This window comes from Herpailurus yagouaroundi, unplaced genomic scaffold (assembly GCF_014898765.1).
Source record: "Herpailurus yagouaroundi ecotype Mexico unplaced genomic scaffold, PumYag 67641, whole genome shotgun sequence".
In the NCBI taxonomy this organism is placed as follows: domain Eukaryota; kingdom Metazoa; phylum Chordata; class Mammalia; order Carnivora; family Felidae; genus Herpailurus; species Herpailurus yagouaroundi.
The window spans coordinates 2,123,002-2,140,870 of NW_024420442.1; the positions used below are offsets into that span (position 1 = coordinate 2,123,002).

At 45.6% G+C, this 17,869-nt stretch overlaps 1 protein-coding gene across 1 annotated transcript in view; it reads left to right on the plus strand.

Moving 5' to 3' along the window:
• Positions 1–14,836: 14,836 nt before the first annotated feature.
• DOCK11 (dedicator of cytokinesis 11) overlaps positions 14,837–17,869 on the plus strand; it is a gene marked incomplete at its 5' end in the record, with an annotated part of 155,565 nt that continues 152,532 nt past the window's right edge. Inside the window, 4 exons of the mRNA XM_040467960.1 lie at positions 14,837–14,965; positions 15,277–15,366; positions 15,781–15,863; positions 17,134–17,203. Of these exons, the coding sequence (XP_040323894.1) occupies positions 14,837–14,965; positions 15,277–15,366; positions 15,781–15,863; positions 17,134–17,203 (372 nt within the window). The remainder of the gene's footprint in view (positions 14,966–15,276; positions 15,367–15,780; positions 15,864–17,133; positions 17,204–17,869) is intronic.

The window sequence follows — 17,869 nt, forward strand, 5'->3', positions numbered from 1 at the left end:
TTGCAATACTTTTAAGTGACGTGGAAAATGCTCAGGCAACGATGTGAAGTGAAAATGTGGGACACAAATTTTACATGAAATAACTATCCCATGTGTGTGGTGGATCACAACTATTTACAATATGCATAGGAGAAAACACCTACAAAATTACAAAAAATATCAACAGTGGGGAAAAAAGTGTATATTTTCAAGGCTCTTAGTGCACTCACAGATATGTGCGACCATTACCACGATCAATTCTAGAACATTTCTTCTTTTTGTTTTTTAATGGTTTTATTTTTGAGACAGAGAGACAGAGCATGAGCAGGGGAGGGGCAGAGAGAGAGGGAGACACAGAGTCTGAAGCAGGCTCCAGGTTCCGAGCTGTCAGCACAGGGCCCGACGCAGGGCTCGAACTCACGACCAGTGAGATCATGACCTGAGCTGAAGTCGGATGCTTAACCGACTGAGCCACCCAGGTGCCCCAGAACATTTCTTATCATCTCAAGGTTATTTACTTAAGACCTTCAGAAAACCTTTCACAGCAGGGTGCCTGAGGGGCTCAGTCAGTTGAGTGGCTCGGTCTCAGTTTCAGCTCAGGTCACTGGCTCACAGTTCTTGGGATCGAGCCCCACGTCGAGCTCTCTGCTGACAGCACGGAGCCCGCTTGGGATTCTCTCTCTCCCTCTCTCTCTGTCCCTCCCCTGCTTGCACGCTCTCTCTCTCTCAAAATAAATTTTTAAAAATGTTAGAAAAAAAAAAGAATGCAAGATATGTTATACTTGTGTTTATAAAACTCAGGAAAAAGTCAAGGATATTTCTTTTTTGTTTTAAGTTGGAAGTGGGCACCAAGATCCAAGGCAGGTTATATTTGTTGATGGTCACAGAATGAAGACGATCTAATTTCTCCTTGCATGAATGGATTTTCTGCCATAACTCTTCTTGTCCCTGTGAACTTGTTGAACTCTTTGATTTACTAGAAGGAAAGCCATTTTGTATAACGAAGGCCCATTTTCCCCGTCAACCGAGGCTTGCTAAAGAACAGAAACAAAAGGCACTTCTTGTTTTAAAAAGATACTTTGCCACTCAATTTTTTCAAGCCTTTCTCTTCATTTTTACCTCTTTTTGTCTTTGAGTCATTTAAATGCTTCTTAGCACAAAGTGAACACAAGAAGTCAGGGGTGATTGAATTCAAATCAGTTTTCCTGTCAGCCAACCAGTGGAATAAACTTAGGATTAGTGGTTAAAGTGCAGTTATGGAGGGGGCCGCCTGGGTGGCTCAATCGGTTAAGCGTCCAACTTCGGCTCAGGTCATGATCTCGCGGTCTGTGAGTTCGAGCCCCGCGTCGGGCTCTGTGCTGACAGCTCAGAGCCCGGAGCCTGCTTCGGATTCTGTGTCTCCGTCTCTCTCTGACCCTCCCCCATTCATGCTCTGTCTCTCTGTCTCTGTCTCAAAAATAAATAAACATTAAAAAAAATTTTTTTAATGAAGTTATGGGGAAGATAGACTATTTTGAAATTCCGTTTATTCATTTGGAGATAATCTAGACTATTTGCATAGTATTTGAGTTGGCTGTAATGAAAAACACTTGTTAACGGAGTTTGAAGTAATCATATAGTATATATACAGACTTACTTCGTTATTAAAAATTATGTAAATTCTTTGTAGGTTTTTAAAAATAGTTCTTGAGTTTATATAAATAGCTAAATAGACTTGGAAAAGGGAAGTAATTTGACATTTAGAAAGGTTTCCTCCCTCAGGCGCCTGGCTGGCTCAGTCGGTTAAGTAAGTGTCTGACTCCTGATCTTGGCTCAGGCCGTGATCTCACGGTTCGTGAGTTCGAGCCCTGCGTCGGGTTCTGCGCTGACAGGAAGGAGCTTGGTTGGGAGGCTCTCTCTTCTTCTCTCTCCGTCCCACGTAGGGCTGGACACTTAACCCTCTCCTGCTCGCTCTCTCTCTCAAAATAAATAGATAAACTTTAAAAATAATGAAGAAATAAAACCTTAAAAACTACAAAAACATAAAAAGGGTTTCTCCCTATGCAGAAACTCTAAAAAGGGGGGAAAAATGAGTTTTCGTTTTCCTCAGTGTTTCTCTGTTGGATCTAAATACCTTTAAAGTCTCACTTTGCTGATTCTTAGCACGTTAAGTTGTTCCTAAATTAAAGCCGAGCTCTGGAAATTCATTCTGAGAGTGGTATAGCTTTCCTCGTGTGCTGCCATTTGGGCTTGGAAGGCATACACGCAGCATCGGTCTCTTTGTATCATTCAGCTGGTTATCCCTCATGAACCACAGAAGCTTCTGGCTTTGTAGTTCTCAAGGCTCTCGGTCAATGTCTTACTGTTCTTTTTTTGTAATTTGATTCTTACCCTCTTGACGTTGGATCTACCAATTCCTTTCCCCCAAGTAAAAGACCTGAGGTGCTAAATCCCTACTCATGGATGGCAGATGCTAAATTGGGAGCAGCGGCTCGGAAATGCAAAACTCCTTATCCAGTTACCTGGCCAGCTCTCTAAGCCCGTCTTGCTCAGCATCATCCGGGCAACGAGAAGGCAAGATCGCCCTTTGGTAAAAATGATCGCATAGTTTGAGTAAGCTTTAGTAAATCCTCAAACGCAAAGCCTGTCCAAGGAAATGAAGCACGGTGGGGAGGTGTGTTGTTTTTGTTAAGTTCGCCGCATGTAGGTTTACGATGTGTGTCGTGGGGAAGGGCGCCGGTTCTGGGCTCCATTGGATAATAGGTTTGAATCCTGTCTTGCTAATGTGCGACCCTGGACCTGCCCGAGCCCCCATTCTCCTCATCTGTAAAATGGGCATAATAAAAGAACCTCCCTTGCAGGGTTTTGGGAAGAATTCCATGAGATAACAGGTAGAAAAGGCTTCACTTGGTATACGGTCATGCTCAGCGTAAGTGACAGAGAAAGTACGAGGCGTGGTTCCACCTTCTAGGTGTTTATGATCTTGCCAAGGAGACAAATAATCAAAGCGCCCACAAAGCACTTCCGTGCTATATGTGAGTGAACGCCACCAGTGGTTGGTAAAGGCAGTAAGGGCTGTAGGCAAGAGAGGTTGGAGGTTGGGCTGTCACAGGAGTGACGCGAACCAAGGTGTGGACTAGGGATAAGCACGGCCCCATGGTCTCGTGAAAAGTGACAAATCTTCCCTTAGTCGTCTGCTTTAAGAAAGGTCGGTGTCTTGAATGCAGTTTGTATGTGGGTTTTTGTGCCAAGATTTGCCCTGAAAAACAATCTTCATTAAAATATGTTCATGTCTATTTTGCCAAGCTGCGTTGTACTAACTGGAAGCATGGCCTTCCCTCCCCCAGCATCATTGTCAGATTATGTTAATACAAAGCTTCTTCGGTACTTGCAGTCCCTTTTGGGAAAGGGCAAGAGACGTGCTGGGAAAAGGTAATCGTGTGATTTCGGAAAGACAAGGCCATAAAAAAGTCAAACCCTCTCTTCGAACCTTACGAAAACATTTGTCACAAACGTGGTTCCTTGGGGCCTTGTGGGGGCCCCCCAGAGATCTCTAGTCTCCGTCGGTGGCACGTTGTCACTTCTGTTTTGCCCGCCGCTCATCCTCGCGCACCACCGTTGACGGTTACCCAGTCTCTGACCTTACAGAGTTTATCAACAGAAGTAGAAGACCAGAGGAAACCGTCGGAGACCACATCCACCCACACAGGGAAATTCTTCCGATGGATTCGAATATAAATATATAGGCTTGCACGCTTGAGTGTGCAAAAACACTTGTGCAGTTGCTTTGTTGCAAGATGGGGCTGTCGGAGGGTATGACAGATGCACGGAAGCCAAGCGGGGTTTAAATTACAACAGCCTCTGCGATCAACTTGAACGTCTTGGGTCTATCTCCCCTCCCCCCGCCCACCCCTGCTAAACGGTGAACTTCTCAAGGGCAGGGTCTGGTTCTTTTTTATCTCTACGTTACCAGGCGCTAGCACAGGGCCTGGACCTTGGCAGGGGACCCGATGAATGGTATATCGCAAACTCACTTTTCTTTTCTGCATTGCCGGAAGTTACATGCCCCCAGTGGCCATTTTGAGTGCAAAGTGTTATTTTAAGATATTCTCTGTGGAGAAAGCACTCCAGACTCTGCTACCAGTGTCTCAAACAAAAGGGGAGCTGAAAGCCTTGGTGGGGGAGGGGGGAATCTGGAGAAATTCCAGAGGGAGGGAGATAGAGGAAGGATGGGAAGGAGAGATTCATTGACTAATGCCCTCTTTTTGAGTAGGTTCTTCTTGCCTGAGATTGTTTTCGAGAAGAATATGTTCATTTAAAAAATATTTTTCTTAATGTTTAGTTATTTTTTTGAGGAAGAGACAGAGAGAGAGACAGAGAGAGACAGAGAGAGAGAGCGGGGGAAGGGCAGAGAGAGGGAGACACAGAATCTGAATCAGGCTCCAGGCTCCGAGCTGTCAGCACAGAGCCCGACGCGGGGCTCGAACTCACGAACCGTGAGATCATGACCTGAGCCAAAGTCGGACGCTTAAGTGACTGAGCCACCCAGGTGTACCTGTTCATTTTTTTTTTAAGTTTATTTATTTATTTTGACAGACACACACACCCCCCCGCCGGGGGGGGGGGGGTGGTGCAGAGAGAGGAAGAGAGAGAGAATCCCAAGCAGGCTCCTCGCTGCCAGCGCAGAGCCCGATGCGGGGCTCTATTTCACGAAACCATGAGATCATGACCTGAACCGAAACCAGGAGTCGGATGCTTAACTGACTGAGCCACCCAGGCGTCCCAAGAAGAAGATGTTCAGATGCTATCGAAACAGTAGTGTGATCACAGTGCCGTGGAAATGGGCTTCTGACTTTTGGGCTAAGTCATTGTATTTCCTAAACTAGTTGCTGTTATCTGTGCTCCTTCTTGCACTGAAACTTAACCTCGGAGAGTGGGGTGGTTAGTGGTGGTAATGGGTTTTGAATTCGCCCAGTACTCCGCTGCTAAGCTTTCTGGTCTCCCTCCCAGTGTGCTACAGGAGGGTTTCTGGGAAGCCAGGAGACTTGCAGAAGAGACATTACATTCTTAGAATTCTTAAGGAGAACCGGTTGCTAAAGTAAAAGATTTACCAGTAAACTAATGACCTTTGGTGTAATATCTAAGCAGAAGCAACCCAGGCTGATTTCACATTGTAGACAGAGATATATTATGCAATTATCATTGCTTTTTAAATAAAATGGAAATTATGTGGTTACGTTTCTAATGATAATATAAAGAGGCTTGCTAGTGACGTGAGCTCTTAAATACATGAGTGGTTGTATTATAAGAGAACAAGCTGGTGGTTGCCAGAGCGTGGGGCGGGGGCGGGGGGTGGTTGGGGCATGGGTGAAATAAGTAAAGGGGATTAAGAGCATTCCAGTTATAGCATAAATACCTTAGCGATGAAAGGTACAGCATAGGGAATATAGTCGATAATATTATAATAACGTTGTGTGGTGACAGATGGTGACCATACTGACTAATGTCTGCAATTGTCGAATCACTATGTTGTACACCTGAAACTGATATAACTTTGTATGTTAATTTCACGTCAGTTAAAGCAAGTACATGAGTGGTTGGATGGTCGAATATATACATGCACGTATGTATATTTACGTATTTATTTTAGGATTACAAGCATGGTTTTGTAATGATACATACATAGTTAAGATGATGCAAGGTCAGTCACCTCATATAGTAGATGTAGAGGGAACCACCACAAAATCATAAAATCTAAGTGGTTAATGCTGTCAGTGACACCCAATAAGGAGCCGTTGTTTCCTCTCTTTGGGCCAGGAAGTAGACGGTAACCAAATTTGTATTGATGAATTTCCTTTCTTTCCTGTTCTTTCTTTCTATGTTAGAAATCAGAAAGTCATCTCAGGTTGGGGAATCGTACATTTCTTTACAGTTTTAGGGTTTACAACATGGAAGTCTATTCAGATTTGGTCCTAAGTAAGCCTGGGAAAGTGTACTGTGTCCCAAACCGTACTACAAAGATTGATATTTTCAATTTTATTTTATGAGTGGGACACCTGGCTGGCTCAGTCGGTAGAGCATGTGACTCTTGATCTCGGGTCGTGAGTTCAAGCTCAAGCCCCACGTAGGGGCTAGAGTTTCCTTTAAAAAAAAGAAATCCAGGGGCGCCTGGGTGGCGCAGTCGGTTAAGCCTCCGACTTCAGCCAGGTCACGATCTCGCGGTCCGTGAGTTCGAGCCCCGCGTCAGGCTCTGGGCTGATGGCTCGGAGCCTGGAGCCTGTTTCCGATTCTGTGTCTCCCGCTCTCTCTGCCCCTCCCCCCGTTCATGCTCTGTCTCTCTCTGTCCCAAAAATAAATAAAAAACGTTGAAAAAAAAATTTAAAAAAAAGAAATCCAGAAAAATTTTTATCGTATTAGAGATTAGAAAAATACGGATTTGTTTTCCTTCATGGGGGTGACGTACGGCTTACTGTTTGAATAAATATTTCAATGAAGGAGAGATGCGATTTGAAGAAAAATATGAAGTATAGGATAGTGCAGAAGGTGTGCCAAAGTCCTGAAGATTGTGTGTGAACGAGTTGAATTTGGAGAACACTGCTGAAAGGAGAATCCGGAGTTGGGATACCTGGATTTGAATCCTGATTCTGCCACTACATGTAGATGGCTGAACTTTATTAAGCCTCTGAGGCTGTTTCTCCATGTATGAAGTTGAAATGATGGTATTTTCCTTGTCTACCTGGCAGGTTGTGGTAAGAAACCGGTAGAATGTGGAGTACCTGGGTGGCTCAGTCGGTTGAGGGTCCGACTTCGGCTCAGGTCATGATCTCACAGTTTGTGAGTTCGAGCCCTGCATCAGGCTCGCTGGGGTCAGGGCAGAGCCGGCTTCAGATCCTCTGTCCTCCTGTCTCTCTGTCCCTCCTCCAGGCATGTGCTTGCGCGCTTTCTCTCTCTCTCTCTCTCTCTCTCTCTCGCTCTCTCTCTCAGAAATAAATAAAACATAAAAAAACAAAAAAACAGGTAAAACATATATTAAAAGTGTTTTCTGAAGGCCACATAGTGATCTTCAGGTGAAACAATAAAATAAAAATTTAATAATATTGGGTGCCTGGGTGGCTCAGTCAGCTGAGCATCTGAGTTCAGCTCAGGCCATGATCTCATAGTTCGTGAGTTCGAGTCCCGCATCGGGCTCGCTGCCGTCAGCGCAGAGCCTGCTTCGGATCCCCTGTCCCCTTCTCTCTCTGCACCCCCCACCCCCCACCGCCTTCTCAAAAAAAAAAAAAAAGTTACTAACATTACTAGCAAGTTATTTCAAGAGAGCTTCCAAATCAGTGAGTGAGAACTTTCAAAGGCAAACTGTTTTGGGGTTTTTCTTTTCTTTATGGTGAAAACGGAGTAGGTTCCAAATTTAGGTTGACGGTTTTCCTGCCACTGCTTACGAGGAGAAGGCTGAAGCATATGTTTGCTTCTCTCCAGATTGTAGGAAGGCTTTTGCCTTTCCCTTAACGCCGCCACAGAACTGTGCAGAAATTCGCGGTGGGACCTCACTATTCTCTGAATGCTTATAAAGTACCGTTGGTTAAAACCCAGTTTTCTTGCGTTCTGAAAAAGCGCCTTCTCTGACCAGTGAGCGCACACACTGGCAGGAAGGAAAAATTCCGAACCTGCGAGAAAAGACCCTTTTTGTGTGTGAGGGAAGCTTTCTTAAGGGAAACCCTCTTAAGTCTAAGAGTCAAATGGTAAAGTTGAATAGCAAAAGTTAGACCGGGGATACGTTCTAGACCACAGGGCAGAGCCACCGTGAAATCAGGATAATGCTGAGAGTCAAAGGTTTTCCTTGTCTCTGATGCCAAGAGAGTTCACAACTGAATTCTACTGGAAGAGGACAGAGGGAGCGGTTCTTTGGGGGGCTGACTCCTAATGTGGCCTCTCTTTCACTTCCAGTTTGAATTGTGCTTTTAACAAGCCTGTGGGAGGGGGTGGGGGAAACATGAGGATTGGAGGCCTGGCGGGGAGGGGGGGGAGGTCAGTCCTTCCTTTTTTTCTTCTTGAAGAGATGAAGCCCCACTCACAGCCCCAGATCTTCCATTAGGGTAAGCTTTGTGGGACTCAGAATAGACACCCCAACTTTTTCTACAATCCAGCTACCCCCTGGCAAATGAAGCAGGAGAATGCTTCATTCAGTGAGGTTATTTTTTTAATGTTTATATATTTGTGAGAGAGGGAGAGAGAGACACAGAGCATGAGCCGGGGAGGGGCAGAGAGAGAGGGAGACACAGAACCCGAAGCAGGCTCCAGGCTCTGAGCTGTCAGCCCAGAGCCCGATGCGGGGCTCGAACCCATGAACGGCGAGATCATGACCTGAGCCAAAGTCAGACGTGGAACCGATGGAGCCACCCAGGCGCTTCAGTGTAGTTGGTTTGAAATGAAAAGTGAAACCTTGTTCCATAACATGAATTCATAGCCTTCAAAGCCTAGGGCATGCTGTAGGCTTCAGGTCTGGAAGGCTTATTTTATACTGAATGTTTATTTTTAAAAAAATTTTTTTTAATGTTTTCATTTATTTTTTTGAGACAGAGAGAGTGACAGAGCATGAGCAGGGGAGTGGCAGAGAGAGAGAAAGAGAGAGAGAGAGAGAGACAGAATCTGAAGCCGGCTCCAGGTTCTGAGCTGTCAGCACAGAGCCCGACGCGGGGCTCGAACTCACGAGCTGTGAGATCATGACCTGAGCCGAAGTCGGACGCTCAACCGACGGAGCCGCCCAGGCGCCCCATATACTGAACGTTTAAACAAGTGATTCATTTTGGACCTACGCTTTTTTCCCATATCGCATTAGGAAACGTTTCCACAACTGCATTAGGAGGCTGAAAGAAGGTTTTCTTTCTTTCTGTGTTTTTCTTTTTCCATTTTCAGAGTTACTTGGAGCAGGTACTTGTGAAATTATTGTACAGAGAGATTAACAGAAGCCAATTCAACAGGTTAAACTTTGAAATTTGAGGACTGTTTTTGCAATCTGTATTGAGCGGATAGTTGGCAAGCAAGACGAAAAGCAAGACTTGGCAATTATTGTCAGCGCCTCAGGCTTGCCTTCCTTTTTTTAAATATAATTTTAAAAAATTAATTTATTTATTTTGAGATAGAGAGAGCACGAGCAGGGGAGGGGCAGAGAGAGAGGGAGACACAGAATCCGAAGCAGGCTCCAGGCTCCAGCTGTCCGCACAGCCTGACGCGGGGCTCAAACCCAAGGACCGTGAGGTCATGACCGAAGCCGAAGTTGGATGCTTAACTGACTGAGCCACCCAGGCACCCCCATCTATCTATATATTTTGAAAGAGAGAGCACAAGCTGGGGAGGGGCAGAGAGAGAGAATCCCAAGCAGGCTCCACACTGTCAGCACAGAGCCCGATGCGGGGCTCGAAAACTGTGAGATCATGACCTGAGATGATATCAAGAGTCGGGCACTTAACCAACTGAGCCACGCAGGCTCTCCAGGCTTGCCTTCTTAGATGGGGCTTTATTCACTTAACTTCTCTGAGTCCTTGATCACAGACTCTGAATGTTCAGCATGGAACTTGCTGTCCCTTTCCTTTTACCTGGGTCTGTGAAAATATGGTAGATATAGGACAGGGGGGTCCAATTTTACTATCAGAAAATCTGAGTTCCCGAAACAGGAACTGTTTCTTCTGTTTCAACTCATTTTGTACTAGTATTCACAGACGTGATAGGGGATGATCAACTTGACTTGATCTTATGGGTCTACAAGTTCAAATTTAAGACTTGACATAGATCTTTGTGAGGATCTTCCCCCCCCCCCCCCAACCCAGGTTTACTGAGGTCTAATTGAAAAAGAAAATTGTATATTCTTAAAGCGTAAGGTGTGAAAATTTAGCATACGTATAGATGGCGAAATGATTACCACCATCAAATTAGTTAACACATTTATCACCTCGCATACTTTTTAAAAAATGTTTATTTATTTAGAGAGAGACAGAGCCCAAGTGGGCAACAGGGGAAGAGAGGAAGAGAGAGAGAGAGAGAGAGAGAGAAGGAGGAAGGGAGGGAGAGAGCAAATCCCAAGCAGGCTCCACTGTCAGCACGGACAGAGCCCCGTGCCTGATGGCGGGGCTTGATCCCACGGACCGTGAAATCAAATCATGACTTGAGCCGAAATCAAGAGTCAGACTCTTTTTTTAAATTTTTTTTTCTTTTTTTCAACGTTTTATTTATTTTTGGGACAGAGAGAGACAGAGCATGAACGGGGGAGGGGCAGAGAGAGAGGGAGACACAGAATCAGAAACAGGCTCCAGGCTCTGAGCCATCAGCCCAGAGCCTGACGCGGGGCTCGAACTCCCGGACCGCGAGATCGTGACCTGGCTGAAGTCGGACGCTCAACCGACTGCGCCACCCAGGCGCCCCAAGAGTCAGACTCTTAACCGACTGAGCCACCTCGGCGCCCCTTGCATGCTTGTTTTTGATGAGAACGCTTAAGATCTGGCCTCTGAGTAAATTTCAAGTATGCGATATAGTATTCATAACTATAGTCACCATGCTGTGCATTATAGCTCCAGAATTTACTCATCCTATAACTGAAGTTTGCACCTTTTGAGTGATATCTCCCTATTTCCCTCATCCCCCAGCCCCAGCACCTACCACTCTACTTTTTTTTTTTCTTTCAGATTTCACATATAAATGGCACCATATAGTATTTCTTTGTTGTTGTCAGAAGAGAATAATGAGAACCCAGGTACTAATCACCCATCTTTACCGTCAACAGTGATCAAGTCTATGTCCTCCTTTTGGGTCCTACCCCAATGGGAAGGTTTTTTTATCTTAATTGAAGTATAGTTGACACACAACATTTTGTTAGTTTCAGGTGCACAACGTAGTGTTTTGACATTTATATACGTTATGAAATGCTCACCATGATAAATGTCGTTACCATCTGCTATTAAATAAAGTTTTCACGATATCATTGACTGTATTCCCTGTGCTGTGATTTTCTTTTTTTTAAAAAAAGTTTTCTTTTAACATTTACTTATTTTTTTTGAGAGACAGGACATGAGTGGGGGAGGGGCAGAGAGAGTGAGAGAGAGAGAGACCGAGAGACCGAGAGAGAGAGAGAGAGAGAGAGAGAGAGAGAGAGAGAGAGAATCCAAAGCAGGCTCCAGGCTCTGATCTGTCAGCACAGCCCGACCCGGGGCTTGAACTCAGGAAGCATGAGATCACAACCTGAGCTGAAGTCGGACGCTCAACCGACTGAGCCACCCAGGCGCCCCTCTTGTGCTGTAATTTTCATCCGCTTGACTTCATAACTGGAACTTTTGTTCCTTTTAGTCCCCTTCACCTGCCTTACACACCTCTCTACCTTCTTCCCCTCTGGCAACCACCAGTTTGTTCTCTGTATTTATGAGTCTGTTTTTGTTTTGTTTTCTTAGATTCCACATAAAAGTGAAATCGTATGATATTTGTCTTTCTCTGACTTATTTCACTTAGCCTAATACCCTCTAGGTGCATCCATGTTATTGCAAATGACAAGATTTCATTCTTTTTTCATGGCTGAGTAATATTCCACACACACACACACACACACACACACACACACACACACACACACACACACCCCATATCTTCTTTATCCAAGATACCATGCAGTTTTGTCCTTCTCTGTCTGGCTCATTTCCCTTATAACGTCCTCGAGGTTCATCCTCGGTGTTGCAAATGGCAAGATGGCCTTCTTTCTCGTGGCTGAATAATATTTCACTATATGCATACATCACATTTCTTTCTCCGTTCATCTGTTGACAGACGCTTACGTTGTGACTTGGCCGTTGGGAATAACATTGCTGGAAACGTGGGAGTGCAGATGTCTCTTTGAAATACTGATTTTGTTTTCTTTGGATAAAGACCCAGAAGTGGGATCGCTGGATCATATGGTAGTTCTGTTTTTAATTTCGTGAGGCACTTCCATACCGTTTTTTTTTTTTTAATTTTTTTTTCAACGTTTATTTATTTTTGGGACAGAGAGAGACAGAGCATGAACGGGGGAGGGGCAGAGAGAGAAGGAGACACAGAATCGGAAACAGGCTCCAGGCTCCGAGCCATCAGCCCAGAGCCTGACGTGGGGCTCGAACTCACGGACCGCGAGATCGTGACCTGGCTGAAGTCGGCCGCTTAACCGACTGCGCCACCCAGGCGCCCCCCATACCGTTTTTTAAGGATCTTTTAGATTTGTTGAATAGGATGCTCTTTGGTTAAAGTGGTTTAAACTTTCTAAGGACTCTCATAGAGGAAACTCTGAGATGCTCCTCAGATACGGAACTGAGATGCAGCTGTGACTTAATTGTGAACCACGTATAAAAACTGTTCTCATTTATAGCAGCATTACTTGCAATAGCTGAATTAGGCCAACAGTCCGTGTCCATCAACTGATGAATGGATGAAGAAGCAGCAGAATGTGTGTTTATATATATGGAATATTATTCAGCCATAAAAAGAACGAAATTTTGGGGCACCTGGGTGGCTCAGTCAGTAAAGCGGCCGACTTCAGCTCAGGTCATGATCTTGCGGTCTGTGAGTTCGAGCCCCGCGTCGCGCTCTGTGCTGACAGCTCAGAGCCTGGAGCCTGTTTCAGATTCTGTGTCTCCCTCTCTCTCTGACCCTCCCCTGTTCATGCTTTGTCTCTCTCTGTCTCAAAAATAAATAAATGTTTAAAAAAAAAAAAGAACGAAATTTTGCTCATTGCGACGATATGGAGGGAGCCAGAAAGTATTATGCTAAGCGAAATAAGTCAGTCAGAGAAAGACAAATACCGTATGATTTCATTCATAGGTGGAATTTAAGAAACAAAACTAACGAACAACGGTGAAAAAAAAACCAAAAGAGACAGAGGCAAACCAGGAAACAGACTCTTAACCATAGAGAACAAACTGATGGTTACCAGAGGGGAGGTGGATGGGGTAGGTGATGGGGATTCAGGAGGGCACTTGTCTTGATAAGCACCGGGCCTTGTATGCAAGTGTTGAATCAGTGTATCGTTTACCTGAATCTAATATTATACTGTATGTTACCTAACTGGAATTAAAAAAAAAAAATTTTTAATGTTTATTTATTTTTGAGAGAGAGAGCGCATGTGCGCGCACACGCGTGAGCGAGTGGGGGAGGGCCAGAGAGGGAGGGAGACAGAATCCGAAGCAGGCTCCGGGCTCTGAGCTGTCAGCACAGAGCCTGATGCGGGGCTCAAACTCACGAACTGTGAGATCATGACCCGAGCCGAAATGGGATGCTTAACCAACTGAGCCACTCAGGCGCCCCTTGCCTAAGTGGAATTAAAAAAAAAAACTTAAAAAAAACAATCTTCTCAAAGGAGTCTGTGGATGTAATATGTTGGAGACTGTCTCTAATACTGTGTACACAAATACAAATATAACTCCCGATTCCATTTTGACACTAACTTTCAGTATCGCTTATATTCAAGTTTTCTTTATGTAGTTTTTCTAAATAAAAATTTTTAAGTAATTTTAATTCGATTTGAGGAGAGCAGTATTATTAGAAAGGGGAAATCTGTGCCCTCAAAGAGGTAAAGTAGATATTATATCCCATGGTGATAAGTTCAGTGAAGAAAAATAGGATAGAAGTAAGTGGTGGGGTCCTCTCCCAAGTTCAGTTTCTGGTGTGTTAGTATTTTTATGTATTTCGTGTTTTTTTAATTAAAAAATTTTTCTGAGAGTGTGCAGGCGCACGCAAGCGGGGGAGGGGCAAAGAGAGACTCTCCAGCAGGCTTCACGCTCAGCACGAAGCCCGATGTGGGGCTCGATCTCATGACCCTCAGATCATGACCTGAGCCAGAATCAAGAGTTGGACACTTGACCAACTGAGCCACCCAGGCGCCCCTCTTTGTGTACTTCTGAGGGGAGGAAAGGCTGTGTGAGGTAGAAAGAACAGAGCTTTTGTAGTCCCAGACCTAGGTTCGAAAACTAGCTCTGAAGGCAGACTAGTTACGTAGCGTGGGTTGCGTGCAAAGATTCCTCGTCCGTAAGACGGTGACAAAGATTAAGCTTATTTCTATTCATTCACTCATTCATTCATTCATGAGTAAACTCTACCCCTAATGTGGGGCTCGATCTCATGACCCCTGAGATCAAGAGTTGCATGCTCCACTGACTGAGCCAGCCAGGAGCCCCAGGCCAAGCCTATTTCATAGGGGGGTCATGAGTATTACATGCGAAAACACAGAGAAGGCACCTGGCACAGTGGCTGGCATATAGAAAGGGCTTGGTAAATGCTAACTAGTATTGCTCTAATCAATAAGTCCTGTCCTGGATTTCTCAGTCACCCACCCTGCTCCTTGTAACCCTAGCCTCAAGCTGGGGCCCTCCTATCAGTAGCCAGGTCACCTGGAAGTCCCGACAGGGACCCACTGACCGTGCCACCCAGAACCTCATCCTTTTGTGCCCTTCCCGGTGGATCGAACACCTCCCTCCGATACCCAGGCTTGCCCTGGCCGTGCCTGCACCAGGCACACAGATGCTGATACCCTCTCTGCTTCGGTTACCCAGTGAACAGAGCCAATTCAACAAAAATCGATGGACAGCCTTCCAGATGTACCAGGTTTTGCTTGACCTTACATTTTTGGATGGCACGTGGATAAACAGAGGACAGTGCTCTCTCTCCAGAGCTCTTGACTTCAGCGGAGAGACGTGTGTGTATGTATGTGTTTGGTGTGTGTGGGTCTAGTTATGGAGTTTATTCACGTACGTCTGTTGTGAAAGTGTCCAAGTGCCTATTATCATCAATAATCCCTTCTTTAATGAAGTCAGGTGTCTTTGGCACACGGAGAGGAACTTATCTCTTGTGAGTTTGACCATATTAACTTTTATTTTTGTCTCTTATTAAGGAAAAGACCAAAATTGTTGAGCCCTTGGACTATGAGAATGTCATCACCCAAAGGAAAACCCAGATTTACAGCGACCCCCTCAGAGACCTGCTTATGTTTCCGATGGAAGACATATCTGTGAGTTCGCAAGCACTTTTTTCTTTTTTTTTTAATCTGAGAGAGAGAGAAGGCTCGAGTCGGGGAGAGGGGCAGAGGGGGGAGGGAGAGAAAGAGAGAGAATCTTAAGCAGGCTCCATGCGGAGCACCGTGCTCAACGTGGGGCTCGATCCCATGACCCTGGGGCCGTGACCCGAGCTGAAATCAAGAGTGCGAGGCTCAACCGACTGAGCCCCGCCCCCCCCAGGGGCCCCCACGAGCACTTCTTTAAAGGAAAACCCTCGCACTTTCCAAGCTAATTCTTACGGCAAGAATGTTCCTTTGCCTTCTAGATCTCGGTGATAAGCCGTCAGCGCAGAACAGTGCAGTCCACTGTACCAGACGATGCTGAGAAAAGAGCCCAGAGTTTGTTTGTCAAAGAGGTAAGACACTCAAAGTCCACAGAGTAATTATGACACTGAAACAATATTCTTCCTTTACTGTAAACGGGAAATAAAATTACTATAACTCGGCAGATCTCCATTGCGAGTCTAGGGGAGGCGAGAGAGGGGATGCAGCTTAAATACCGTGCCAAATGGCATGGGTTCTTGGTTTTTCTCTTTTGGATTTGAACACCCTCTGGACTTGGAGTGACAGTTGTTCAAAAGGCTGTACGAATTGGGATTTACTGCTGCCAGTTGGGTGAGGGAGACCGTGTTCATCCCCAGAGGAAGATCCCAGTGCCGACATCTTCCAAATGATTTTTGAAAGTCTGTCAGCTTACAGCGAGACTTTAAGAAGCTGGATATGTGTGTACTTTTTAATGTTTCCAGTGAAGGATTTCTGTTTTCTTTCAGTGTATTAAAACCTATAGCACAGATTGGCATGTGGTAAATTATAAGTATGAAGACTTCTCCGGGGACTTTCGAATGTTGCCATGGTAAGTGGAGAATTCAACGGAGACTCTTCAAGAGGAGAGTTGCTCAGCGGTTTACCTTTTTTCTAACCACTTTTGAAGCTTCTCAGTTGTAATTTGTAATAAGGCAAAGCCGTAAGCAACCCGCGTGTTTGGTAAACGTACTTTGGATAACTGAATATGTGTTTACTTTGCTCATTGAAATTCTTTCAACAAGTAGGAGTTTGCCTTTTGGCCTAGATGCATCTTAGAATCATCTTTATTTGATTCTGGATAATGCAGTGAGCACTTTCCAGTGGCGTCAAGGAAAATGCTAGAAGGTACTTGGCTTAGTTCAGTGACCCCAGACATTCTCTTTTTTTTCTTAGAGTGTATTTATTTATTTTGAGAGAGAGAGAGATTGAGAGAGAGAGCGTGTGCATGAGGGCGGGCGAGTGGGGGAGGGGCAGAGAGCGAGATGGGGGAGAGAGAATCCCAAGCAGGCTCTGCACTGTCAGCACAGAGACTGACGCAGGGCTCAAACTCACGTTCCGTGAGATCACGACCTGAGCCGAAATCGAGAGTCGAAAACTCAACCGACTGAGCCACCCAGGCACCCCAAAAGCGTATCTCTCTCAGTTGAGTTGACTGACCGCCCTGAGCATACTGGCCCAGGAATCAGTTCAGATCTTCCTTGTTAGAGTTCAACTCCTCTTTCTGCTACTTACTAACTGGATCACCTTGGGCCGGTCACTCAGTCTCTTTGAACCTCCCTGCTCGCCCTTTCCTCATCTATACTACTACTGACCTCGTAGTCTATCTGTCCTACGGGAAATGTTTTCAAGAAATAAGCTGTCGTGTAGCCCGTTGGGGTCTTCAGAAACACTTTCCTAGGGGAGCAAACAGTCCTCAAAATGTCCTTTAAAATCGAATCCCAAGATGGACGACCAGTCCAAGTTCCTACAGCAGACAGAGGGAAGAGCCAGGATTACACCGTGTTGCTTTCTGTCCCGGCGAAAGACAAGGTTCTGCCACCACTGACAGGTTCTGACACACCATCTTTGACGACTCTGCTGTCCCTGACAAAATATCTGGCCTCAGCTGTCGCTTTGCGGCTGGCTGTGCCTGTGCGAGTCCGTATACGAAAGGTAACGTACGTTGAGTCAGAGGGGAACATCTGAGTTGGGCAAGGGGGACAGAATCCGGCCTCCTTGTGTCTTGGCATCTTCTTGGTTGTAAAGGAAAGTCTGCCCGCCTTGCTTTATCTTCCTCTCAGTTCTCGTCAGCATCTGACGTAATTCTCTTGCGTTTTCAGCAAGTCTCTGCGACCAGAAAAGATACCCAACCATGTGTTTGAGATTGATGAGGACTGCGATAAAGATGAGGTAAAGATGGGGGGGCCCCCCTGCACTGCTTTCCTCAAGGTCGCTTCTGCCGAGAGAGATTTCCTTGGGAAAAGAAGAATTGTTGTTGTTGTTGTTGTTTTTTACCAGTTGTTGCATTTCCAAATGGAGTTTAGGAAAGATCAAGTGAAATGGGCTGGGATTTGACCGTAAACATGTTTCCCCACCTGTGGGACGAGCTCGTGGAGTTGGTTTTCTCCGTCTGGGCACGCGGTGTGATGATTCATCTGGACTCTGCTCCCTAATAGATCCCTCATGGGACAGATGGCCCAGATATCTGTGACATTTTTTTTTAAGTGTATTTATTTATTTCTGAGAGAGAGCTCAAGTGAGCAGAGGAGGGGCAGAGAGAGAGAGAGAAAGAGAGAGAGAGAGAGAGAATCCCAAGCAGGCCCCCCACTGTCAGCGTGGAGCCCAACGCAGGGCTCGAACCCACGATCCATGAAGTCACGGCCTGAGCTGAAGTCAAGAGTCCGATGCCCAACCGATCGAGCCACCCAGGCGCCCCTCTGTGACACTTTGAGGTGCAGCTTGACTGTTCACTTAATGCAGAAGACCTTGCCAGCTCCTAGGATTCAGTAAATACTGAGTACCTACTGCATACACGGCACAAAGCCTTTCATTCCCTGGTTTCCAGTTTCCAGTTTA